This window comes from Schistocerca americana, chromosome 3 (assembly GCF_021461395.2).
Source record: "Schistocerca americana isolate TAMUIC-IGC-003095 chromosome 3, iqSchAmer2.1, whole genome shotgun sequence".
Classification (NCBI taxonomy): Eukaryota; Metazoa; Arthropoda; class Insecta; order Orthoptera; family Acrididae; genus Schistocerca; species Schistocerca americana.
The window spans coordinates 687,946,932-687,965,967 of NC_060121.1; the positions used below are offsets into that span (position 1 = coordinate 687,946,932).

The following is a 19,036-nucleotide window of genomic DNA, read 5'->3' on the forward strand; positions in this document are numbered from 1 at the left end:
TTTCATTTTTGTTTTGTTGTTGTTTTATGATGTTGGTTCTGAAAAACAAGTAATGTTAGTAAATGAAAAGTACAGAATACAGCCAAACACCAGTGGGATACCTATGAAGAAAGCAGGTTAAGAATAACTAAGTACAATGATTTTTCATAATTTAAAGTCAAAAACTGCTGCTACCACATATTACCACCAGCTGCTGAATCATGGAACAGAGTTCATAATAAAATGCTGCATTCTTTTAACACCACACAATAAATAATGAGTACGTACACACGCACGCGCACACACACACACACACACACACACACACACAAACACACACACACACACACACACACACACACACACTTAATTTCATTTTAATTTGTTTTATTTTCAAATTATTAGAAACCCTCACAACAATTAATGGCATACTTAATTCTGCAGGTGATTTCAACTCTCAAATAAAAAATCAGAAATACAACATGATCACCATACTACCCCTGCAAGTAATCTCGCATCACGTAATCAAGTATGGACTACCTTACAAATACAAGACTTCTTAAATTACCAGCACTTATATTTAATGATTCTTTTTAAGCATAACAACATGCCATGATTAATGCCAGTAGAAAATGAGCACTAACACTGTTAGATGAACATGAAGAGTAAATAAGTAATGGTTTCATTGAAGCAATGACATCATAGTTTGAAAAAGGGATACCATAAAGAATCTCCAACACTGCCTGGAGATGACAATCTAATGCTTAAAGTTTTAAAAAGCAGTAGAAAAAAAGAAAAGGGGGGGGGGGGGGAGAGGGTGAGAGAGAGAGGGGTGAGGGTGGAGAAAGCGTGAGGGTGGAGAGAGAGAGAGAGAGAGAGAGAGAGAGAGAGAGAGAGAGAGAGAGACTATAGCTTCAAAAAGGTTTCTCTGAAAACTAGCAAAGTTCTATGTCATATTTGGGTGCTTTTCGAAAACTCAATGCCCGTACTATTTGGAGCGTTGTTTGCTTTACTCCACAAATTATTTACTTTCAAACAGGAAAGTATTTTCTTTATCTCTTAATGGGTCAACTTAAAACCATAAATCATACTTAACTCTTCTAATTTTTAAAAAATTTTCCTTTTGGTTTGCACCCAAGATGCTGGAATATAAAATGACCATGGGTAGAGTCTATGACATTGTTGAACAGCATAGCAATAATGATATTCAGGGTTGTCATATGGTACAGCTTTTATAACATGTCAACGACAAACGAAGACAAGCATCACCGAAGTCATCTGGTCAGGAGCATGGGGGAGGCACAAAGAACACGAAGAATCAGGAACTATATAACATGGTAGCAGCATGGTGAGTCAGCAGTTTATTGCCAAGGCACTGGCACCTTCAAATTCATAAAGTAGAAATGATATTATGAGAAGGAAAGTTGCTGCTCGCCATATAGCGGAGATGCTGAGTTGCAGATAGGCACAACAAAAAGAATTTCTCACTTAAAGCTTTCGGCCAATGGCCTTTGTCAACAATAGATACACACACACACACACACACACACACACACACACACACTCATGCGAACGCAACTCTCACAACTTTTTGTTGTGCCTATCTGCGATTCAGCATCTCTGCTATATGGTGAGTAGCAACTTTCCTTCTCATAATGTTGTCACATTCCATCCTGGATTTTCCATTGTTTGATTAAAGTAGAAATGAATTATTTTATGACACAGTGTTTCTATCGTGTGATAGTCCCCTTTCCAAGCTAAGCAATTCCATTATGAAATTGTTTCTGAAGAAGTATAATGTAAAGGCCGTTCCTAAGTAAGAGTACTTCAGTCCTTATCACAAGAAAAAAAACCCGTCAAAATTCAGATAAGCAGCAGCTCATGAATCAGTGTACAGATCATACACTTTAACTTGGCTACTGAGTGGAGAATACTATGAGCAGAAGCTTTTAGTTGGCTCTTAAGAGCATTGGCTATTGGGATAAACCTTGCCTCCTCCTGCAAAAGAAGCCAGCTTACAAAAGAAAAACACGTTTAATATGTTAATCCGCCACTAAAGGACCAGATACAGCCTCCTCGTATCACACCAAATACGAATCAGCACAATATTCGCAGCGATTACTTATTGCAATGGTGCAAAATACTGTTAAGACAGCTAAGATTAGCACCAACTGTACACATTCTGGAGTCGTACAAAGTAAGCCGATTTGCACCAACCACAGATGGGCCTAGTTAAAGTGTGTGAGCTCTACTTTATTCTAGATGAAATCACTATGGGCAGAACAGACACATACGGAATATTTAAATGGGATCTCTGTTGACGTTCTTAGTTGAGAAAACAGACAATGCCATGTTTTGTGATGTGGGCTGATGGAAGTAAAATATGAACGACTATAGCTGATGCTTAGAGGTCAAAGCTTCTTATATGGCAATTCCATTTTCCTATCTGATATCTAGGTTTTACAGTTTAAAACACATGACTACAAACTTCTACGAGTTTGTGAAGCATTAAAAGAGAAATACTCATATGAACAAATTTGTATCTTTCATTAAAAAAAATCTCTGGAATAATCTTTGTCAACGATACAGAAGTTCATACTAATTTACTACCTCTCCCCATCATCACTACGTGGGATATTTTGTCGAAAACAGCAATACTTATCTAATAAATTTTAGGCTATATGAATATTTTTTTTTAAATTTTTCTGAATGATTTTTCAGCTATACGAAATGATACACAACTGTAAGTAAACAAAAACTGCAAGATGTAAAAATGTATGTGGACACTACTTCCTGAAAACAATCATAAGAAAACTGGAGGTCGAAGAAACACAGTGAATCTTTTGACAGATGTGAAGGATGCACATGAAGGTATCTGGAAACAGAAGCTCGAGCAAAGCTTAGTCCAAACTATCAAACAATGGAAACTCCAGATAGGAATATCACTAATGCAGAAAAAAGACAGATTGTTACTTACCATAAAGAAGATGCGTTAAGTTGCAGACAGGCACAATTAAATGAAACTGACTTAAAGCTTTCAGCCACAGCCTTCATCAGTAAAAGGGACACACACACACACACACACACACACACACACACACACACACACCATTCATTTACACATGCAAGCACGCCTCATGAAGGTTGTGACTGAATGCTTTATGTAGGTGACTTTTAATTGTGCATACCTGCAACGCAATGTGTCTTCTTTACGGTAAGTAGTAATCTGTCTCTTCCTACATTGTTCATAACCCCAACTATGATGATGAGGACATGGCAATGAACAAGAATGTATGGATATATGAAAGATAATTTCCTTGAGAATGAGTAATAGTACTAGTGCTATGCTGCTGCACACAATCATGTCATTTAAATAGTGATGTATAACATGATTATGGAAAGGATAGTTGCTATGCTGAATCGCAGATTGGCACAATAAGGAAGACTGTCAGAAAGTGAGCTTTCAGCCCACAAGGCCTTGTCGAAATTACGCAACACACACACACACACACACACACACACACACACACACACACACACACACACACAAGCACAGTGTTTGGCAGCTGAAGTCAGAATGCAAGTAGCAGCGCATGATGGGAGAAGCAAGCGAATAGTGGAGATCAGGAAGAGTCTGGGGCGGTGGAGGGATAGCAGGATAGGGGTAGGGGACAGTTACGTGCTGCTGCACTGAGGAAAGTTAACTGGGAGCAAGTTGGGGGGGCAGCGGGTGTGGATTAAGGTTGGATGGAGCAGTGAACTGAGTCAGGCAGGGTTCAACATTGAACTTTGGTCGAGTCTGATTGGTAGGGTGCACCCCTCCCACAGTGGAATTCCACCTACCACCGAAACTACACAATATTCTTGTCCATCATTATACAATCCCTGCACCCAATCCCTTTCCTCATGGCTCACATCCCTGTAATAGACCTAGATGCAAGACCTGTCCCATAAATCCTCCCATCACCACTTACTCCAGTCCAATCACAAAATTCACTTATCCCTTCAAAGGCAGGGTTACCTTGTAACCAATCATGTGATCTACAATCACTGTGCTGATTCTTTGTGGGCATGACAATCAATAAGCTGTCTGTCTGCATGAATGGCCACCGACAAACTATGACCAATAAACAGCTGGCCCACCTAGTTGCTGAGCATGCCGCAAAACATGACACTCTTCATTTCAATGACTGTTTCATAGCCTCTGCCATCTGGATCCTTCCCATCAACAACAGCTTTTCTGAATTGCGCAGGTGGGGACTCTCCCTGCAATATATCCTACATTCCTGTAACCCCCTTGGCCTCAACCTTCTTTAGTCACTGTCCTTAACCATGTAGCCCCCTCACTGTTTCCATTCCAGCACTACACAGCCCTCTATTCCACCAACACACCTTCAGTCTTTTTATTTCTCACCTTTTCTGCTATCTCCCCTCCCCCCCCCCCCCCCCCCCCCACGTCTAAACTCCCAAATGCACCTACCCTCCGTCTAACCTCCCAAATGCACCTAGCTGCCCTGCCCTCTCTCCAACCATCCCCTACCCCTACCCTGCTTTCCCTCCCCGTCCCCACTCCAGCCTCTCCTTATCCCCACCACCCGGTTGCCTCTCCCATCATGTGCTGATACTCGCAGTCTGGCTTCTGCTGCCAGAGGCTATGGTCCCGAGCGCGCGCACGTGTGTGTGTGTGTGTGTGTGTGTGTGTGTGTGTGTGTGTGTGTGTTCGTGTTCAATTTTGGCAAAGGCCTTGTTGGCCAAAGCTCCCTTTCTGACAGTCTTTTTGTTGTGCCTATCTGCAACTCAACATCTCTACTATACAGTGAGTTGCCACTATCCTTTTCATAATATTGTTCCATTCCATCCTGGATTTTCCGTTGTTTGATTATGTGTAATATAATTATGTAATGATGTGCTGCAAAGTGAGAACATGCTAAATCAACTGTAGAGGCAAACTGGTGTAGCCTTGAGCAGTGCTGCTGAAGTGTCTAGGTTCCAAATAAGGCCCGAGTGAAGAAAGATATGGAAGAAATTATAGAGGTGTGCTGCTAGGTTGTGTAAGTAACTAGCGGGTTCAAAGAACATAGGAATGTTATTTATTTATTTACTTATTTACATGTCTAATTCCATAGGACCAAATTGAGGAGTAAATCTCCAAGGTCATGGAACGTGTCAGTACATGAATGTACAGCATAAAAGTAATAGCAGATAAAATAAAATATTTATGATCCTAAAACAAGTCAAGCCATAAGTTTAAGTAATCACAAACAAAAATTTAACATAAGAATTAGCTTAATTTTTCAAGGAACTCCTCAACAAAATAGAAGGCATGAACCATGAGCAAACTCTTCAGTTTCAATTTGACAGCAAGTAGATTACTGCCACGATTTTGGAATTCTAGTGGTAGCTTACTGAAAATGGATGCAGCAGTATACTGCACACTTTTCTGCACAAGATTTAGGAAGTCCGATCCACATGCAGATTGGATTTTGGTCAAGTATTAACTGAGTGAAAGCTGCTAATTCTTGGGAATAAGCTGATATTGTTAACAAAAATGACAGTAAAGAAAATCTATATTGAGAGGGCAATGTCAAAATACACAGACTAGTGAACACGGGTCAACAAGAGGTTTGTGAACTAACACCACTTCTTGCCGGAACTGCCTGTTTCTAAGCCAAAAACATTCTTTTAGAATGAGAAGAGTTACCCCAAAAACATAATACCATACCACATAAGAAAAATGAAAATAAGCAAAGTAGACTAATTTTCGATCGAACAATCACTTACTTCAGATACCATTCAAATAGTAAAAATGGCAGCATTAAGTCTCTGAACAAGAAACTGAATGTGGGCTTTTGACGACAGTTTACCCACTACCTGAACACTTACAAATTTGAACTGTTCAGTTTCACTAATCATATGCCCATTCTGTGAAATTAAAATTTAGGGTTTTGTTGAACTGTGTGTTAGAAACTGCAAAAACCGAGACTTACTGTTATTTGGTGTTAGTTATGAACTGCACTATTTGAAACCGAACCAGTGTTGCACACAACATCCTTTACTACCAAGCTAGTGTCATCAGCAGATAGAAATATTTTAGAATTACTTGTAACACTAGAGGGCATATCATTTATATAAATAAGGGACAGAAGTGGCTCCAACACTGATCCCTGGGGCACTCCCCATCTGACCGTACCCCAGGTCACAACCATTCTCAGCATTGTGAATAATGACCTTTTGCTGTCTGTTGTTGAAGTAAGAGATGAACCAATTGTGAGCTGCTTCCCGTACTCCGTAATGATCCAACTTCTTGAGAAATATTTTGTGATCAACACAATCAAACACCTTAGTTAAATAAAAAAATATGCCCAGCATTTGAAACCTTTAGTTTAATCCATCCAGTACCTCACAGAAAAAAGAGAATATAGCATTTTCAGTTGTTAAACGACTTCTAAAGCCGAACTGTACGTTTGATAGCACATTATGTGTTATTAAATGATCAATTATCCTTACTTACATAGCCTTTTCAATAACTTTAGCAAACACTGATGGCATAGAATTAGGTCTAAGGTTGTCTACAACATTATCCCTTTCTCAATTTTAATAAAGCGGCTTTACCACTGAGTACTTTAAATGTTCAGGAAATTGACCATTCCTAAAAGAATTATTAAAAATATGGCTAAGTACAGGGTTAACATGTGCAGCACAAAACTTTAATATTCTGCTATGCACTCCATCATTTCCAAGAGAGTCCTTAGTTAGTCTTCAGTGATTTAATTATAGACTTAATCTCCCCCTCATCAGTATCACAGAGGAGTACTTCAGACAGTCTCGGAAAGGCACTTTCCAAGAGTGTTATATAATTCCCTGAAGAAAGTAAGTTTTTACTTCACTCACCAGCAATGCTCAGAAAATGATTATTAAATACCATACATATAACTGACTTACCAGTAACATAAATATTTTTACTATGAACCGACTATATCATTGACCTTGTGCTGCTGACCAGACACTTCCTTCACAACTTACCATATGGTTTTAATTTTATCCTGTGAATTAGCTATTCTATTAGCATACCACATACTCTTTGCCTTCCGAATAACATTTTTAAGCACCTTACAATACTGTTTGTAATGGGCTACTGTAGCTTGATAGTGATTTCTTCTAACATTTAGATGTAATTTGCACTTTGTTCCGCAAAATATCCTTATCCCACTAGTCAGCCACCCAGGCTGCCTTTTACTGCTAGTTCCCTGTTTAGAACATTCTAATGAAAAACAACTCTCAAAGAGCATGAGAAATCTGTAAAGGAAAGCATTATATTTGTCCTCTATGTTATCGGCAGTATCAACATCCTGCCACTCTTGTTCCTTAATGAGGTTAAAAAACCCTCTACTGCCATTGGATTAGCTTTCCTACATGGTTTGTAAATGTATGTGAAATTTGTTTGAGTACAAAAACCCTTATAGTGCTAAAATTTGCGCATCATGGTCTGAAAGACTATTCACCCTTTTGCTAACAGAATGCCCATCCAGTAATGAAGGATGAATAAAAATATTGTCTATGGCTGTGCTGCTGTTCCCCTGCATCCTATTTGGAAAAAACAATCTTCATTAGATCATTTGAATTTAGGAGATCTACCAACATTCTTTTGCACATTCATATACAAAATTAATACTGAAGTGTCACCACATGTATCTAATTTCTGGTACTTCCTATAAAGTGAAACAAGAACCCTCTCTAGCTTAAGCAGAAATGCTCTGAAGTCAGAGTTGGGGGACCTATAAACAACAACAATTAGAAGTTCAGTTTCACTAAATTCAACTGCCCCTGCACAACATTCAATTATCTGTTCAGTGCAGTGCCATGATATGTCTATGGACTCAAACAGAATACTGTTTTTTTTTTTTTTTTTGCATATATGGCCACTTCCCCACTATGCAAGAAACTCCTTGAAAAACAGCCAAGTAATCTGTATCCTGGCAAAGGAAGCCTCTGAATTGTCAAATTATCTAAGTGGTGCTCCAATATACCAAAAATGTCAGAGTCAATATCTATAAGCAGTTCACTAACTTTATCTCTAATACCTCTTATATTTTGATGAAATATGTTAATCCCTTCTCTACTTGCATACCTGACCCCCTCTGAAGGTGATTCCTTACAGGGACTTACTTTAAGCAGGTATATCTATCAGCTGACTTCAATCCAAAAAGATGCTGCTCTAACACCAACTACTACAGGAATTTTTCCATGAGTGATCCCACCACCACCCACTACACTGCCACCTACAGGCTTTGTCAGCCTCCCCTTCCCATACCTATTGAGGTGCAGGCCATGCCTAGTGAAACCTGATCTACTGATAGACTCAACTGGCATCACTGAAATGTGACCCCATGGCCTTTGCCATCAGTGCCTTCTCCAGCCTCATGTTAACACGCCTAAAAATCACATTAAGATGAAGCCGATCATGATGCTGAAACATTAGTGCCACCAGTCTGAGTAGCTATTTTTACCAGGTCACCACATACATCATATTTCCCGTTCCTATCAAGACTATTCCCTGCTCCACCTATAATCACTACCTGATCCTCTTTCGTACAATTCCTACATAACTCCCCTATGCTGTCAGTCACCTGAGCCAACCTTGCACTAGGCTTCACAATGCTGGTGACCTGGCACTAACTCCCCAACACTTTCTAAAACTGCTGGCCCACATCTCTTCCATGTGAACTACCTAGCAGCAGAACCTTTTTCTTTCTGTTAGACTTAGGCCTCCTAACTGCTGAGGACTGCTACACCTTGCACCTACAGCTACAAGAGGCTCCTCTCCACTCAACTCTGACAGTTGGACAAATCTATTGCATATATGCAAAGTAAAACTGTCTGAATACCTCCTCCTTCTACTTGCCTTCTTGCTAACTGCCAGTTCCCATATCCCAGCATCCTTCACCCTCCTTAATCTATCTAGTTCCTCCTTTGCGTATTGTAACTGCACCTGAAGGGCACAGATCTTACACTCTTGCTTCTCTATTAACTTATTTCTACTATAGATTCTGGATTCCCAGGAGAGGATTTTGCTAGAATGCACACTGGCTCCGTCCTCCCCCCACCCCCCCAAATGAAAATACTTTGAACCAATCCCACATTGTAAACCATTACTCAACAACCCTCAACAAAGTCCACACTTATCACTCTTGGTAAAATTTTACAGTTACTGAAAAAAACTAAATGACTATGTTTACCTAAGTATGAGTTCTGAGTATGTTCAAAGAATTTACAAGAAGTTTTTGAAAACAAAGACATCTTTATCTGAAATGCTGTTTTCAATTTTAAAACAGCAGTATTCAAAACTGTTCCATAATAAAATTTGCAGAAGGCTCTTTAAGAAGAAGATAACAGACTACATGGAGAGACATTATCTAAAGTGAAAGCAGTGTCCAATGCACCCACAGCAGTGCCAATGGTCCATTATAATTAATGACACATACAAACAACCAGGCAGACAGAATTATTAGCTCTTTCAAAACTGTTCACAGATGAAGAAGTATTACAAAAAGATGTCAGGTCATTAAAATTTTAATATTAAATGCAGCAATTGTAGTGAAGTCTGACAGCTAACCCCCAACGTGAGTTAAGGTAATGCGAAACAGCAATTGACAGCCCAGGATGAAATAACAACAATATGGAAAGGACAGAATGCTACTTACCACATAGAGGACACATTAAGTCATAGATAACACACTACAAAAAGAATGCTAGAAATATTTCAGCTTTCAAGCAAATTCCTCTTTCAGAAGTAAAACACACATGCACTGACTTCTTTGCGTGCTGAGGCCTGCTTTAGTGCCCAGAGATGGCAGTAGGTGTGTGTGTGTGTGTGTGTGTGTGTGTGTGTGTGTGTGTGGTTGTGTGTGTGTGTGTGGGGGGGGGGGGGGGGGGGGGGGCATCATCTTTCAATAAAGGATGAAGGATGAAGTCTGAAAGCCAAAATATTTCTAGAATTCTTTTTCATTTTGCCTGTCCATGACTTAACGCATCCTCCAAAATGTTGTTAAATGTAATGTGGATAAATGAACACTAAGTCTCAATACTTTTCAACTGTACAATAGCTGACCAGTCACTGGAGTCGGTCAGAAGCAGAAAGCGTACTCTGTGACATCCCCATTATAGAACCGCGAAAACAATCAATTACTGACTGAAAAATTTAACTGGATAGATAAAAAATCTACTCACCAAGTGGCGGCAGAACACACACATAAAAGACTGTTGTAATTTGTCAGCTTTCGGAGTCAGTGGCTCCTCCTTCAGGCAGAAGGGTTGAAGGGGAAGGAAGAAGGATGAAGGAAAAGGACTGTAGAGATCTAGGAAAAGGGGGTAGATTTCAGTAAAGTCGCCCAGAACCCGCATGTCAAGGGAGCCTTAGCATACGGGATGAGAAGGAAAGACTAATTGTTGGAGACTGCATTGAACAAGATTCGAAGAGATCTCCCGATCTGTGATTCTGGGTGACTTTCCCCAAATCTACCCCTTTTCCTAGACCTCTCCAGCCCTTTTCCTTCGCCCTTCTTTCTTCTCCTTCAACCGTTCTGCCTGAAGACGGAGCCACTGACTCTGAAAGCTTGCAAATTACAACAGTCTTTTACGTGCGTGCTCTGCTGCCACTTGGTGAGTCGGATTTTTTATCTATCCATTACAGAACTAACATATTTTAAGAGTTTTATTCAGTGCATTTTAATAGAAATCATACGAGATGTCTTAATTACAGCAGTAGTGTGATAGACGAATATTAGTAAGACGCCTTTTTAGCAACAAGATTCAGTTCATTACTTTACTGTAATGTGTGTCCACAGTTTCTATAAATTTTTTACATGATTTATCTTGCTTTCTTATGCTTGAAAATGATTTAATACCAAAATTGTAATTTTAAAATAAAATTCCAGCAGCCGAAAGCAAAATACCATTATTTTAAAAACTCAGTCCATTCTGCTGTGACAGTTAACACAAATGAACACTTTTTAGGATTTGTACGTTTAATACAACACATGACAGCATGACTTACAATAACATGGAACTTCACCCAGAGGCAATATTATGTACCAATCTGAAGCAGAATGGATGGCGAAAGACATTGGGAAACTGTGGGGTTTATCACACATTTTCATCCAAGTTCACTTTCATGCTCGCCGACGTTGAATGTAGAGTAGGACATAGATGAAAGCGCAACAGCAGACAATGACTATGCTACAGTGGAATAGGACTAGCAGTGTAAGTATCAAACTGCGAACACTTACTTTCACTTATTAACAAAAGCCACTAACTATTAAAGATACAGCCATCATTTACCATGTCACAGTAATATGCAAAAATCAGCATAACTATTTTTTTAAACTGTTGTTTATAACATGGAACAGTCATCCTCAAACATCACCCAAAGATGTGAGATCTGTAAGTCAATGTTTGAACACTATGTGCAAGATTAACAGAAGCAAAAAGTCATTGTTCACACAAGGTCCTGCTAACATGTCAGTACTGGGTTGAGTTCCAAATGACAACATTATCCACTTTGTTACTATGCGAAGTATGTTGATCTGTAATAAGTTACACATCATTAATATCAGATAACAATATTTTCAATTAATCATGATTTGGTGAATTATGTATTATCAGTGGAATGTTATCGTCAGTGCTTGAACTTTTATGGACTCTTAGGCATGAGGCGGGGTACCTAATAAACACAAATTTCATTATTAGTTGATCTACTTGCATTATAGTTTACCACAATCCATAGCACAAGCCACTTACTTGTATAAATTAATATCCAGGCTGCCGAGATCAACGTAGCTGACACAAAATAGTAAGTGGCAAGGAACTGTTTATGGAAGTGACTGAGTAAGGAAGATGCAGACTTTTCTTTCTTATTCTGTGTTGATTGTAGTAGGGCTATTACTACGGTAACAGGTTTAACTTGAAGGGACATTGCAAAATGTGCCTGGAATGCTTTTAAGTGCAATAAGCACAGAAATCTCACTGCTAGGTTGGCATATGCCTTATTAACATTTGTTGGGAGAATCCCAATGACATAACTGACTGACGAAGGAGGTTACCAACAAAACACTTGTTTCACCAAGTCTTGAATATTAATCTTCAGTTTGGTAAATCTAACAAACTAAAGAAGAAGTGGGGGTTAAGACAATTTAAAGGAGGGTTATACACTTCATCATTCATTTTGTTAATCAATACAAACACAGTCTATTACAGAAATGCTCAACAAAATCTAATTAAATATGTTATAAAATGGCTTCGGTCAACACCTTCCACGCAATACCCATGAAGGTAAATACATAAAAATGAATGTTGTTTCTAAATCAATCACACACACACACACACACACACACACACACACACACACACACACACACACACACACACCACAGAAAGGTTTTCTTTCACAAACATGACCTATTTCCACGTGAAAATATGAAGGTAAGTCAAAAATTATCTGGACTCCTCATACAAAACTTTATATACTTCAAAAATTTACACATTGTTTTTCAATATAGTCTCCCTTCTTTGAAATGCACTTGGTCCAGCAGTCCACAGGCTTATGGATTCCTGCCGAAAAGAAGGTTTTTGGTTGGTTGCAAAGTCACTGATACACCGCTTCCTTCACCTGTATGTCTGAGGAAAATCAATGACCTCACAAAGTGTCTTTCAGCAGCCCAAACAAATGAAAGTCTGATGGAACAAGATCTGGACTGTAAGGTGGACGCTCCAGCAGGTCAAAATCCAATTTCTGAATGGGTGAGACAAGCTATGTGAAGATAGGCATTAGCATGCAATAGCCAACACTTTTCATGACACACAACCTCGTTGTTCGCTGCAAACTGCTGGTTTAAGTTCGTTAGTCAACAGTGCACAGTAACATTCTTTCTTGATGGTTTTTCCATTCTCCACGTAATCTTCCAGTACAGGCTCCTTTGCATCCGAAAACATGTTTAGCATAACCTTTCCCACCGATGCCGCAGACTTGAATTTTTTTCTTCACTGGTGATTCGGGTTCCTTCTACTCCATACTATGGCGTTTTGATTCTGGCTCATAGTGATGAGCTCATATTTCATCACAGGTCACAATTCCTTCCAAAAATGACTTGCCCTCTCTTCTGTAAGGATCAAGCAAGTGTTGGCAGATCTCAAGACGTTTTGAGTTTGTGATCTTTAATGAGTTGTTGTGACACGCATCACATACAAATTTTATCAAAGCCAAGTTCATCATGGATGATAGTGTAAGCAGAACCATGACTGATGTTCAATGCAAACACTATGCAATCAATAGTAACCCGCCTATTTGTCAAAACCATTAATTGGGCCTGCATCACTTTGTCAGCCATTGTTGTCATTGACGGGCACCCTGCTTCCTGTTTGTGCATCACATTTGTCCGGCCACTTTTGAACTTCTCAATCCACTCAAAAACATTTGCCCATTGTAATGTACTGTTCCCGTACTGTGTAACAGTCTATGATTAATTTCAGCCACTTTCACTTCCTCTGGGCAAAGAAATCATATCACTGCCCTTTGTTCTTCTTTTGTGCAAACTGCTAGTGGGGTGGATATGCTTATGCTGTCACTACCAGCTCACTTGTTGCAATGAATGTCAAGTGATGCACACGTCCCCACTGTAGTACGTACTCAAGCATGCATTCACGGAACGCAGTATGACTACTGCAATAAGTTTTTTAAAAATGTCTCGATAATTCTTAACTAACCCTCATATTTCAGGCACGCTAACATGATCTTTCATGACAATACAACAAAAAAGAATTTGGAAAACATATTTCATAGTAATTTCACGAAGAAGACACACAGCTTTTAATGTTCCAAGAAATGCGTGCAAATTCATTGTTTTAAATCAGTATTTAAAATATCTGAAAGGTGAAACTAAATGAAGTGGTTGAACTGTTCTTTTCCATAAATTTATCCCATTCACACATGGCTTAATACACTAGTGTTAACCTATTTATGCACCTGGAAGTCCTTGTCTGCAACTAAAATAATGAGTATGTGAAAGCCAGAATGGTAACCCCCCCTCCCCCTGCCCCCCATCTCAGATACCTTTTGAAGGAAAAAAGGAAGATAAAAAGAGTATAACATCCCATTGACAAAATTGACAATGAGATCATTGGGGAAAGAGCACAAGGTAATCTTTGGCGGAGGGGGGGGGGGGGGGGGGGGGGGGGGGGGGAGAGAAAATTGTCTGTGTCCTTTTCAAAGGGATCATCATAGAATCTACCTTTAGATATACAAAAATATGGATGGCTCTCCTGAATGTGAATCCATTGTGCTAACCACTGCACCATCTTGCTCACTATTTTTGACATAAAACATGGAACAAGAGAGAAGGACAATACTTATGAGTCATACAAACACTCTCTCTGCACAATTAGTAATAACTCAAAAGTAAAAAACAGTCAAAAGTACAATCTGTGGACTGTCTGCCATGAGTAAACAAGTAATACAGTAAAGGTATTTGAGAGAATACCAATTTGATCAATAGTTGTTAATGGAACACACAAAAGTGTCAGATGTGACTGTTGATCAAGTTCTGTCTGAAAAATTTATTGTTTGTCTCCCCCCCCTCTGTCTTACACACACACGCGCGCGCGCCCACACACACACACACACACACACACACACACACACAGTTGCTGTGGGAGGTCAAATTATAAAATATAACAATAGTGTACTGGCAGAAGTTTAAAAACCAGTACTGCACTCGTATTTATTTGCTGATATGAGACCACAACAGCTTCACCAAGAAGTTGGTATTCACCACTTGCCTACAACAATACCCATTACAGATGAAAATATGAAAGCAACCATTGTTCAGGACACATTTAGTAGTACAAACTACACAATTTTCTTTTTTAGTAGGAGCAAGTGCTTAAGCAATGCATTTACTTCAGGTTGTTACAGTGAAAATTAAAAAACTGATGAAAAAGCCAACCCAAAGCAAAGGAGGGTTAACTGCCACCTCAATATAAATCAACTGACTTCAACCATGTATTAGTAAGATTAAAAATTGATTTTTAAGTCCTCTGCAGCTTTGAGAAAACTGGATAAACTAAAAAGTAATGCACATGTTGAGGTAATTGAATTCATTAGGAACATGGCAGACGTTTAACTCTGCACAATGCAGTTCAGTATTTAAAATGCTTAAATTTACCTGAAATTACACTTATTTGGCAACATAAACATATGAATACTTTAGTACTATACTGAGTAATTTATCCTCATTAAATTTTATTTTTTGGAAAAGAGTCATCATTGGTTGGAGAACTCCATGTAGCACTTGGAAAGAGGAACACTCCAGTACCTTTTGATACTGAATCCAATAGTTCTGCAGTATCAACATCTCAAGTAAACATGGTTTTCAATGCTGGTTAAGAAAATTCCAAACATTTGAAATTGGTATTGAAGACATCATAAGACTGACACCTTTTTTGTTGTCCTTATTTAACAGACAAGGGAAGCTGAACATGTTAGCAGTACAATGTTTTGTCATTACACTGAAACAGGAACAATGTCTCTGCTCTCTGTATTGCACTAAGCATTAATAATGTTACACTGACCGGTTTTGCAATTGGAGGGCAGGGGGGGGGGGGGGGGGGGGGGGGGGGGGGGGAGGGGGACCAAACAGTAAGATCATCGGTCCCTTTCAAAGGAACCATCCCAGCATTTGCCTGACGTGATTTGGGGAAGTAATGGATGCGGGTTTGAACCGTCGCCCTCCCAAATGCGAGTTCAGAGTGCTAACCACTGCGCCACCTCACTTAGTCATGTATTTCATACAAATGATCACAGCACACCAGTGTCTAAACAAAAGTCAATCTGTGTTTGTTTAATGGACCAATTTGGTATCATGGAGATAAATGCTGTGCCTGGTCAGTAAGATTTCAACTTTCTTGCGGACATAATAAAATGCTTTTCTTCTTCTTCTGCCTATCCATTGATGGATGTTGGTGATCACACAATGCATCTTTATTCTATGGACTGTCTTATGTTGTAGTTGATCTGCACTTGGTAATCTGTCCACCACTTAATTTTATCTAACTAAGATATTCTTTTTGATCGCTTTCTTCTTTTACCCTAATTTTTTTCTTGTATTATCAACTGAAAAAGCATATATTTGGTACTTCGTATTCAGTAAGATGTGTCCGAGGTAGTGAGTGTTTCTTCTTTTAAACATTGTTAAAATTTCTTGCTGTTTTATGTATTCTTTGCAGTACTTCAGCGTTAGCTACTCTTGCTGTCAATAGTATTGTATGCATTCTGCAGCAAATGCACATTTTGAAGGCCTCAGTGTTCCTCGCTGTCATCATACTAAAGTGTCAGCACCATATGGAAGTACAGACCAAATGTAATGTAACATCTCACCAAACAAATTTAGGTCACTAGGTCTGTATCTGAGAAAATTTTCTTAAATTTAATGAAGGCATTATGGGTATTCTCTATGTGACATTTTATTTCCGCGTATGATCTGCAATCTTCATAGACCCACATACTAGGACACTTAAACTTGTCTACACTCTGTATTAAGAAGCCATGAACCGTAGATTTGCATTTGTAAAGGAATTGGGCTGTTTTGTAAAACACAAAAACTGTGTCGTTTTGGTGGTAAAATTCAGACCAAAATTATGGCTGTAATCTCCTACTGTGTTGACAGATTACTCAAGATCGTACAAGTTACAGCAATACATACTGTAACATCAGCATGGGGAATGTTACAGGCGGAGACTACATTAATGTTTATGACTTTTTCTGTATCACTAGGTGCTTGCTGAAAAATACAGGGTTATTACAAATGATTGAAGCGATTTCACAGCTCTACAATAACTTTATTATTTGAGATATTTTCACAATGCTTTGCACACACATACAAAAACTCAAAGTTTTTTTAGGCATTCACAAAATTTCGATATGTGCCCCCTTTAGCGATTCGGCAGACATCAAGCCGATAATCAAGTTCCTCACACACTCGGCGCAGCATGTCCCCATCAATGAGTTCGAAAGCATCGTTGATGCGAGCTCGCAGTTCTGGCACGTTTCTTGGTAGAGGTGGTTTAAACACTGAATCTTTCACATAACCCCACAGAAAGAAATCGCATGGGGTTAAGTCGGGAGAGCGTGGAGGCCATGACATGAATTGCTGATCATGATCTCCACCACGACCGATCCATCGGTTTTCCAATCTCCTGTTTAAGAAATGCCGAACATCATGATGGAAGTGTGGTGGAGCACCATCCTGTTGAAAGATGAAGTCGGCGCTGTCGGTCTCCAGTTGTGGCATGAGCCAATTTTCCAGCATGTCCAGATATACGTGTCCTGTAACGTTTTTTTCGCAGAAGAAAAAGGGGCCGTAAACTTTAAACCGTGAAACTGCACAAAACACGTTAACTTTTGGTGAATTGCGAATTTGCTGCACGAATGCGTGAGGATTCTCTACCGCCCAGATTCGCACATTGTGTCTGTTCACTTCACCATTAAGAAAAAATGTTGCTTCATCACTGAAAACAAGTTTCGCACCGAACGCAACCTCTTCCATGAGCTGTTGCAACCGCGCCGAAATTCAAAGCATCTGACTTTGTCATCGGGTGTCAGGGCTTGTAGCAATTGTAAACGGCAAGGCTTCTGCTTTATCCTTTTCCGTAAGATTTTCCAAACCGTCGGCTGTGGTACGTTTAGCTCCCTGCTTGCTTTATTCGTCGACTTCCGCGGGCTACGCGTGAAACTTGCCCGCACGCATTCAACCGTTTCTTCGCTCACTGCAAGCCGACCCGTTGATCTCCCCTTACAGAGGCATCCAGAAGCTTTAAGCTGCGCATACCATCGCCGAATGGAGTTAGCAGTTGGTGGATCTTTGTTGAACTTCGTCCTGAAGTGTCGTTGCACTGTTATGACTGACTGATGTGAGTGCATTTCAAGCACGACATACGCTTTCTCGGCTCCTGTTGCCATTTTGTCTCACTGCGCTCTCGAGCGCTCTGGCGGCAGAAACCTAAAGTGCGGCTTCAGCTGAACAAAACTTTATGAGTTTTGCTACGTATCTGTAGTGTGTCGTGACCATATGTCAATGAATGGGGCTACAGTGAATTTATGAAATTGCTTCAATCATTTGTAATAGCCCTGTACTTTGTGTACAAACTGAATAACAGGAATGCACCCTTGTTGGACTTCTCCATGGATAATAAATAAGTTGGTGACCTCGTCATCGAAGTTAACATGCGCTCTCCGATCCCAACATAAATTCTCTATATAGCAGATGTCTCTGTGATCTATATCCATTCTTTTGGGAATTTCCATAAGCTTATCATTATGTACTCTATCACAGGCACTTTATAATCAATACAATGTAGGCCTACATTTTTATACTGATCATAGCAATTTTGCACTAGAATTCTTTCAAACATCACCTGAAGAATTTTTTTATATTGTTCTGGAGAACTGTGACTGCCGATGTACTATTAATACTGAAGAATTAATCAAATTTTCGTCACACCTAACAGATGCATAAAAGTTTAAGAGATTAATTATTGTAATTTATTGTTTTAACAATTGGATGAAAAGTAAAGACACTGTAAGAGAACTCTGTGTAAAAGGAATCACTATTCAACTAAAAACTATCTCATTTTTGCTGGATGTACTCTGATTACGAACTTGTCATTTTGAAACATTTTGTGCATTACCTTTTAGTTTTTCCATTAACTGTCAACCATTAATCTTTTACTGTATCTAATTGTACTTTTGCACAGTTAGAAGTCAGTGAAAGATGGAGAGAACCTACAATTCATAATCTAAGCATGTTTTTTCCTTGACTTACGGCAACTGTTGAGCCATTTTTGCCTACACCGCCAGTAAAAATGACTACAAAGTTCTTGTAGAGTGTTACAGACGCAACAATAATGGTCGAGAATCCTAGTAAATACTTCATTTCATAACTAGTGTAAGGGATCTGTAAAAAGAGTTCAAATGATCACATGAAATGGAAAAATATAAAAACAAAAATAC

At 39.2% G+C, this 19,036-nt stretch overlaps 1 protein-coding gene across 3 annotated transcripts in view; it reads right to left on the reverse strand.

Moving 5' to 3' along the window:
* Positions 1 to 19,036, reverse strand: part of LOC124606676 (cholinephosphotransferase 1) — a 179,663-nt gene that overhangs the window by 109,593 nt on the left and 51,034 nt on the right. For 2 of the 3 annotated variants that reach the window (XM_047138691.1, XM_047138690.1), the window contains exon 5: positions 18,849 to 18,980. The exons of the other annotated variant lie outside the window; for it this stretch is intronic. In XM_047138691.1, coding sequence (XP_046994647.1) covers positions 18,849 to 18,980 — 132 coding nt within the window. The remainder of the gene's footprint in view (positions 1 to 18,848; positions 18,981 to 19,036) is intronic. 3 annotated transcript variants of the gene reach the window in all.